The sequence below is a fragment of the Arachis ipaensis genome, chromosome B04 (genome assembly GCF_000816755.2).
Source record: "Arachis ipaensis cultivar K30076 chromosome B04, Araip1.1, whole genome shotgun sequence".
NCBI classification, from domain to species: Eukaryota; Viridiplantae; Streptophyta; class Magnoliopsida; order Fabales; family Fabaceae; genus Arachis; species Arachis ipaensis.
In genome coordinates this window covers 111,076,066-111,085,144 of record NC_029788.2, presented here as the reverse complement: position 1 = coordinate 111,085,144, position 9,079 = coordinate 111,076,066, and the positions used below count along the sequence as shown (strand labels likewise).

At 32.1% G+C, this 9,079-nt stretch overlaps 1 protein-coding gene across 2 annotated transcripts; it reads left to right on the top strand.

The window, feature by feature from the left end:
• LOC107639591 (probable serine/threonine-protein kinase WNK5) lies at positions 1,810 to 6,802 on the top strand. 2 transcript variants are annotated; one of them, XM_016343133.2, is made up of 6 exons: positions 1,810 to 2,380; positions 2,468 to 2,957; positions 3,053 to 3,210; positions 3,282 to 3,585; positions 4,463 to 4,858; positions 6,104 to 6,802. In XM_016343133.2, the coding sequence occupies exons 1-6, from the start codon at positions 2,270 to 2,272 to the stop codon at positions 6,559 to 6,561; spliced, it is 1,917 nt and encodes a 638-aa protein (XP_016198619.1). In that variant the 5' UTR covers positions 1,810 to 2,269; the 3' UTR covers positions 6,562 to 6,802. The 2 variants fall into 2 exon arrangements, with proteins under 2 accessions (XP_016198619.1, XP_016198620.1); XM_016343134.2 differs by having other exon boundaries at positions 6,068 to 6,230.

The window sequence follows — 9,079 nt, the reverse complement described above, 5'->3', positions numbered from 1 at the left end:
CTCAAGCAAGAAAAGAATCATGCAATAAAGATTGACAATCCAATGTGAGAAGAATAGCAGTTAATGTTCATGGTAGGCTAGTTTTCTATGTATGCTATAATCACAAAAGAAATGTAAATAATTGATGCTTCTATCTAGCTCATTTTATGAAATCTTTTCCTTATGTTTCTTCCTTGAAACAAGCTTTTGATTTTCTTATTAGCTTCTCTTTTTGGGTGCTTTGCCCCATGAGTTGATAACAAAACTACAACTCTAAATGCTTTGTTTTCAAGTATTACCACTTGATACATAAGCACTACAAGCATTTAATTAGAGGACTTCTTTAAGCTCATTTGTTTCTTTTCTTTACTCTCTAATCATTGATGTTCAGAGCCTTGAGCTTTGAGGGAGTGCATTTGCACTTGAGCCTAGCCTTGACTTCTAAGTGTTTTGTTTTCAAGCTTTTTGCTTGATACATAAACACCACAAGTACTTAACAATGGAATTGTCATTGGTACTCAGAGCCTTCTGCTTTCTTATTCTTTCCCTTTTGCTTTTCTTGCTGTAACTGTATTTGCTTTTTCAAGGTTTTTATGATTTCAAAAGATTTTACAAAATGTCCTAGATGAAAACTTCAATTAAATAAAGTCCAATGCAATTGAGCAACAATTAACCATACTAGCCTTCCAATACTTGTATGCACATGCTAAATTCTTCTTTAATTCCTTGTTTGTTTATGATCATGATGCTTTATTGCTTTTGAATTCACAAAACTCAAGTTGGTAGTCATAATGTCACAGCAACATGTTGCAGATCAAAATTCAAGCTATGCTTATTCATACACATATGTAAACAGAGAAGATAAAGACAATCATGCAATTTAAAGTGCTGGAAACAAATGAGAGGAAAAGGAACTTTACAACCTTATAATTCATCTTCTCTATTGTTGTCATTTTCCTCTTATTCTTCCCTTTCCCTTGCCAAACTCAGAATGCTTGTTCATCCTCAAGCAACAATTAGAACAATGGCTATGAGGCTAAGATGGATCATGAGTGTCTTACACAATGAAATGTTAGTATTACATGTATTTTAAGCAAGCAAAATTAGAGATAACAATCAAGGTACAAGAGACAGAAACATTGTGATTGCAAAAATAAGAGGGTGTGCATGATACATTGCATAAAAGATAAGTGGCACACCAAACTTAGTGTGACACTTTTACTTGGAATTGATGCAAGTATCTTGTAAGGATTGGAACCAAATTTTGTTGCATAGCAACACCAAACTTAGAATACAATTTTATGTCAATTTATTTGAACTAAAACTAAGCAAATGAAACTGTTATATGTTAAGTACAATCACCAAGCCAAGAATCTGTCATGAATAAGGATCTCTTGGTGATATATTAACAAAAACAGTTAATAGAAGAAATCATTTAAAAACAAGAAAATGACTAAAACAATTGAAAATTGAAAAAAAAATAATTTTAGGTATAACGGATGACATAAAATAAAAGAAAAATATACTTATATACAAATTTTAAGGAGAACAAACTCGTAATATCTCTTTATTCATTTTATTGATGTAAATTATTCTACATACTATTTAAAAAGTCTAAAATATCTTGCATTAAAATCTTTTTTTGTACATAATTTTAAAAATTCAATAAATTTAATAAAATAATAAAAATCAAATAAATGAATGATGAAATTAAATAATTCTAAAATATTAGTATAGAGTGCTGAAAAGAACATTGAATAATAATATCCCCCTGAAACCATATTTTGTTGTCCACAATTATATATAACTGACACGAAGCACCAGCTATGAATAAATTTAATACCCTTTTGGCTGAGAATTCACACCATCAAAGGTGTATTGTCTCCTTCAACCTCATAAACTCATGACAAAATTATTCTTGTATTGTTAACATACAAAAGCTAAACAATTTGAATTCTTCCACAAAAAGCTTAACATAGTTGTTCTATCACTCTCTGTCTCCTTCTACATGTGTTCTTCCACTACTTGTTTGATTTAGCTATGAACACTAGCCTTCGATCACGTGCAGGATGTTGAAATGGCATGGATGATTCATGATTCATCCATACCAGTGTTGACTATTCATGATGAGAAGTAATAAGTTGTAGGATTTTCTATAGCTAGCACTCATCATTTTCATTTTCTTTAATTTATTTATTATTATATCTATAAATATGTAGCGTGTTTGGTTGTTGGTAGAGTGGAGTTGTTATCTGATAGAATAATAAGAAGTAATTAATAAGGCAGAGCGATGAATAAGGGGAGATATGGAGAGTGCAATGGTAATTGTGGTGATGGAGTTAAGAAGCAGGCTCATCAGTTTGGATATGTTGAAACTGATCCTTCTGGAAGATATGGTCGTGTAAGTTCATTCTATTCTCATCTTAAGTGGATATATTCATCATTATCTTATTTTGAGTTATTTATGATTGTTGGTGTATGTATGTAGTTGAAGGAAGTGCTAGGGAAAGGAGCAATGAAAAGAGTGTATAGAGCATTTGATGAGTACCTTGGAATAGAAGTGGCATGGAACCAAGTGCACCTTGGAGATGCATTTCATTCAGCAGAACAACTTCAACGTCTTTACTCAGAGGTTCATCTCCTCAAGCACCTCACCCACAAATCAATGATGATCTTCTATGGTTCTTGGATTGATCTCAATCGCAAAACCTTCAACTTCATCACCGAATTGTTCACTTCCGGTACCCTTAGAGAGTATAGGCACAAGTATAGAAGAGTAGAAATGAGAGTGCTCAAGAATTGGGCACGCCAGATTCTGAGTGGATTGGAGTATTTGCACAGCAACAACCCACCTGTCATCCATAGAGACCTCAAATGTGACAATATCTTTGTCAATGGCCATTTGGGCCAAGTCAAAATTGGTGACTTAGGCCTTGCAGCTCTACTTCTTAGCTCCAAACATGCTCACAGTGTTATAGGTAATTAAAATTTGTTAAGGTGTTTGACAATAAATTTCTTGAGAATTTTTTGTTTTAATCTTTGTTTAGTTATTGTTGTGTTTATGATGTTTCAGGCACACCAGAGTTCATGGCACCAGAGTTGTATGAAGAAGAGTACAATGAGCTTGTAGACATATACTCATTTGGGATGTGCATGATTGAGATGCTTACTTTTGAGTTCCCATATAGTGAATGCTTCAACCCTGCTCAAATATACAAGAAAGTTATTTCGGTAAGCTCAATAACATTATTATTACACATTCAAACTATAAACTTTAGTCAATTAATAATTTGATTTACCAGGGTAAGCTACCAAATGCATATTACAAGATCAAAGATTTTGAAGCCCAAAGATTTGTGGGGAAATGTTTGGCACATGTGTCAAAGAGGCCATCAGCAAAGGAGCTATTGTTGGACCCATTTTTGGCCATTGATGATCCAATTGCATCACCATTAGTGCCAATCACAAAACTACCCACAAATCAAGCTTTGAAGCTTAATTCAACTGTAGAAGTTGCGAAGAGCACAGACATGACCATCACCGGGTCAATGAATGAGGTGGACATCAACACTGTTTTTCTTAAAGTCAAGATTTCTGACGCTAATGGTATGTACATCCCAAAAAGTATATATTACATTCAACTTTGAGATTTGGGGCTAAAAACTTTTATTACGGATAAAAGTGTGCAATCCAATTATGTTAGTTTTGTATGTGTTATTTATTTAGTATGAGACGGATAGTCCGATTATTTTATAAGAAAATTTTTAAAAAAATATTAAATTGGAGGATCCGTTTTATTTATTTTTTTATTTTGAAGTTCATAAATCGGCATAGGATCCAATTTTTGTTCTTTCGAAATTCGGAAAGTTCAATTTTTACATTTTAAATCAATCAGTACCACATCTGAGATCAACATCCTTATATTCTATAATAATAAAAAACACCATCTTCACTCCAATATAAAAAATAATTTGCGGGGATTGGCTCATCTAAAATATACATGTACTTTAAATTGAAGTGTTTATATTAGTTGATGATAAAAACAATAATAAGCTTAGCAACTATTATATGTATGTAATGTTTGATAAACTTAGAGAAATTTTAATAAAGTAGTTTTAGAGTATCAACGTTGATATTTATAAGTAAATCGATTTAAAATTAATAGATGAAATAAAATTAGTTTCACTTTAAAATATTGATATCATTTTAATAAAGAATCAATAAAATTTTATTTTTTGTATAATTATCTTGATGAAATAATTAAAAATAATATAAAATTTAAATTGAATTGAAACTAAACATTAAAGCAGCGAATTTCACATTTAATTTTGGTCACTAGTTTTTTATTAATTTTTTGTAACATATTATTATTTCACATTTCTATCCCATTTTGAGAATTATGTTATTTTTGCTAAACCTTTGGCCATTCAAATTGTTAGAATATATGAAATTGTTTAGTAAAAATATTGTGGTACGAATGCAGGGCATACAAGAAACGTGTTCTTTCCATTTGACACAATAAAGGACACAGCTATGGAGGTAGCCATGGAAATGGTAAAGGAACTTGAAATCAGCCACTTGGAACCATTGGAGATTGCTGCAATGATAGATCATGAAGTATCAGCTTTAGTTCCAACTTGGAGGGACCCTTCTTGTTTTCATCAACAACACCAAAGACAGGATAGCTTTAACTATGAAGAAGAAGATGAAGACATAAATAACCATCATCCTTTCTTCTTACCATCATCATCATCATCGTCGTCGTCATCATCAACAACTCCATCTTCTGGCTCACTCAACATGTCTTGTTCCTCATACAAGACCCGTTTTAATAATAATGGGAATAATTGTCCCTCTGCTCCGGATCAATGGCCTCAAGGTATGTGTTACATTAATTTTCTCATATTTCACTAGTCCATTTCATACATATATGATTAAACTTATTTGAGTTTCACTTGGATAAACCTTTCAACTAATAACCGTTTTTTCTATAGGCGAATGTTAGAGAATCATCAAAATTTATTGTTTTTGGTCATCTATTAGCCATGAATGTTTATAAATATAGAATAAAGTATGTTATTGAATTCCTAGACTAAAAAAATTAAATTAATAACTAACTAATAATAAAAAATAATAAATTTTGATGATCTTCTAATATTTTTTGTTTGCGATACAAAAGAGTTTGTTTGTTTTAAGTAACACACTTATACCCAAATAATTAGTTTATTTATAGACTATTTTAATAAGAAACTATTATCTCTAACAAATTTTAATTATTAAATCAATTTTTAACATTTTTATTTCGTTAGGTAAAACAATTTTTACGTTCAAATTCCTCTACTAGAAACTATCAGGTTTAGTAAAATCATTTCTCATTGTTATTTAGAGAATATATAAAAATTCCATAAAATATTTATAAATTCTTATGTCGTTCTGTGTATGTAACTAAGTTCCATTAGCCTTTTGATGATGCAATATCTAATTTATCTAATAAAATAAAAAATTTAAAATTAAATTAATAATTATAATTTATTAAAAAAATGACTAATTTATTATTATTATTATTATTGTAACATATAAGAGTATTGATTGATATCTGTACTTAAAATTGTGGTGTGACATATTTGATAAAAAAAAAACAATTGTGGGGTCTACCTTTATATAATATGCTACATATTTTTGTCCAATAATTGCCTTATGTGAATGGAGCAATTAATTGACTGTAATATCATTTCTATGCATAATGAGGAATACATCCTACATCGAGGTAGATATGTACATCTATCGGGAATCACAAATAATTTTCAAATATAAAATATTGTAATTATAATTTAATGCCTTCTCACATTATATAATCACTGCATGTCTGTATACTTTAATTAAAACTGTAGATGTCTCATTTGATATCCTTATTTTTTGTTCAGATAACAAACATCTCACTGCATTAAATTATGTAACACATAATATGCATTCACTAGCAGCTAGTATATCTAAATTATATCAAAATTTATTTATTTATTTATTACATGTTACAACAATTGGTTAAAGTGTGTCACTTCAAATTGCATGTATATTGGATTGGATACAGGGCATACTTAAAAAGTACTACTACTACTCTTTGCAGAGGATCCATTATCAATGAATGATGATGCAAGCTCTCTAAGCTCAATGAACTCCATCAAATGTTCCAATGTTCAATACTGTGACAACTCATCATCAAGAAATGAAGAAGAAAATGAGAATAATAATAATGTACCAACAACAACAAAAGTGTTGAAGGGCCATTTTGATGAAGGGCTATTTGAAGAAGCTAGTTACACCAATAAACAACTTTGCAACCCAAGAATGGGGAACACTCACAATAATAAAAATCATTGCATGTGTAATAATAATGGTCATGGACATGGATGGCCTAGACTAACGAGGATTCAATCTTGCGTGGAAGAGAGGAGAACCCAACATCTTCAACGTTTGATTATGTTGGAGGAGATGTGCAACTTCAAGAATAACACTGTTGGAACCATGGAGAACATTGGGTTTTTGAACCTGGAAAGAGGTCGCAGATGCTTTGGTACTCGTTGATGAATATATACATGCCCAGTGGTTTTGAACCAAGTATGATTTTAATCTTTCTTATAAAGCAAGTAGAGTGCAAATGAGAATGCTAGCTGAAAAAGCATCGGTTCTTTTTTTTTTTTTTATGTAATTTCTTCTGTGATAATAGCAACTAAATTGTAAAACTATGGTTGCAATCCTTTCTTGTGTCTAATTTCAGAATGCTTGTATGTGTGCGAACCATAGTAAATAAATGGTGATTTTTTTTTTTGGAAGAAAATAAATGGTGATCATTTATGTGCAATGAACAATGTAAATTTTGTTAGGGATAAGAGTGAGAGCGAAAGTGGCCCACATAATTTGTGTGGAGAGTGATGAGATTAATATGCCAATAAAATAAGTTAAGGAAGAGAAAGTAATACTAAAATTTTAATGTGAAAAAATTCTCTTAATGAACAAGACAAAAAACAATACAACATTTTGGTTATGGTCACGATTTTTTTGGTCACGATAAAAAACTGTAATCATAAATTCTCTATGATTACAGTTTTTTAGCGTGACAAAAAAAAAAGTTATGGTCACGATTTTTAGAAAGAGGGTGACCATAAAGTATATATGGTCACGTTTTTTTAAAAAAGGGTGGTCTAAAAAAATTTATGATCATGATTTTAGAGAGTGACAAAAAAGGATTTATGGTCACGATTTTTTAAAAAAGAGTGGCCTAAAATAGTCTATAGTCACGGTTTTAGGGAGTGACCTAAAGAGATCTATGGTCACGATTTTGGGGGTGGCCTAAAAGAATCTATGGTCACGGTTTTGGAGATGACTTAAAGGAGTCTATAATCACGATTTTTTACAGTGACCAAAAAGGACCTATGGTCATGATTTTGGAGGGGACCTAAAGGGGTCTATGGTCACGGGTTTGGAGGGTGACCTAAAAAGGTCTATGGTCACGGTTTTTCGAAAGGATGACCTAAAATGGTCTATAGTCACGGTTTTGGGGGGTGACCTAAAGGTGTCTATGGTCATGGTTTTTGGGGGTGACCTAAAAGGGTTTATGATCACAGTTTTAGGAGTGACCTAAAGGGGTCAACAATCACGATTATGGAGGGCAACCTAAAAAGGTCTATGGTCACGGTTTTTCAGAAGGGTGACCTAAAAGGGTCTATGGTCACGGTTTTTGGGGTGACCTAAAGAGTTCTATGGTCACGGTTTTGGGAGTGACCTAAAGGGGTCTATGGTCACGGTTTTGGAGGTGACCTAAAAAGGTCTATAGTCATGGTTTTTCGAAAGGAGTAACCTAAAAAGTCTATGGTTATGGTTTTGGGAGTGACCTAATTTTAAATTAATTAAGGTTCAAAGTCAATTAATAAATTAATAAATAATAATATTTTTAAAGTAATTTTAATAATTAAATTAAATTTTAAATTAATACCCTATCTCTTAATTTTATTAAAATTACACTATCTTAATTAACCCAAAAATTCCTAAATTAAAACTCTAACCCTAATTTCATTTTAACACACACCCACACTCTCTAATCCTAAATCTAGCCGCTGCCAATCTCCCCCCTCCTCTTCCCAAATACAACCCAGCAGCAACAGCAGAAAGCAAAAAGAAAGAAAGAAAGAGGAGAAGGGAGATAGCTCGGGAACGGAAAAAAGAAGAGAAGGAAGGAGACCGCGCCGCGTCCTGCTGCTTCGCTGCCGCTGCCATCCATGTCGCACGCGAGAGAGCCGTCGAGGTCGATGGTGAAAGACGCGCATTGAGAGAGGGAGGATTCACGCTGCTGCAGCTGTCCAGCCCGCCTCGCCATTGTCGTCACCGCCTCAAGCTCGTGCCGCTGTGTCACCGTCGCAAGCTCATCTTCGTCCCTGTTAGCTGCGCCACCTCTTCTCTACTCTCTTCTCCAGTCGTCATCTTCTTCTCTTTTCAGGTAAATAATTAATTATTATAATGAATTAATGTTTTGATTAGGGAATAGGGATTTTGATAATCAGAACTTCTGACTAGGGATAAAAATGTTGATTTTGATTATTAGAACTTCTGATTAGGGATGTTGTTTTTGATTATCAAAACTTGTGAATATTAGGGTTGTTGATTATTGTTCTGTGTGGTATTTTTTCTGATTTGTTACTTTTTTTTTACTTGTTCTGAATAGTAATTTAGTATTATTGGAACTTTAAATTATTACTTGTTTTTGTTTTTGATTTGTTCTTAATTTAGTTGATGCTAGATTGATGCCCAACAAAATTCATTCATAATAATAATTATTTACATGTTCATACCATCGATTGAGTTGTTACCCATGATTGAGTTCATACCACCATGAACTGTTGATGGATTCTAACAAATAACACAAAATAAAAACTGTTGGTGAAATCACCAAAGATATTTGCCTCTTTATTGCCAGCATGGGACTTTATGCAAAGTCTAAAAAGGTATGTAATTTCCGTCATCCAGCTTGCTTCATGATCCTTGCGTTTGTTTTTGGAATTCACTTTGAGAGGTTTATGAATTATAAAATTGTTTGAAACTCATGAAT

Coding starts and splice junctions, on each gene's coding strand:
- LOC107639591 (XM_016343133.2), top strand. CDS start 2,270: ATGAATAAGGGGAGATATGGAGAGTGCAATGGTAATTGTGGTGATGGA. Junction 2,958..3,052: donor ACATGCTCACAGTGTTATAG/GTAATTAAAATT, acceptor ATGATGTTTCAG/GCACACCAGAGTTCATGGCA. Junction 3,211..3,281: donor TATACAAGAAAGTTATTTCG/GTAAGCTCAATA, acceptor TTGATTTACCAG/GGTAAGCTACCAAATGCATA.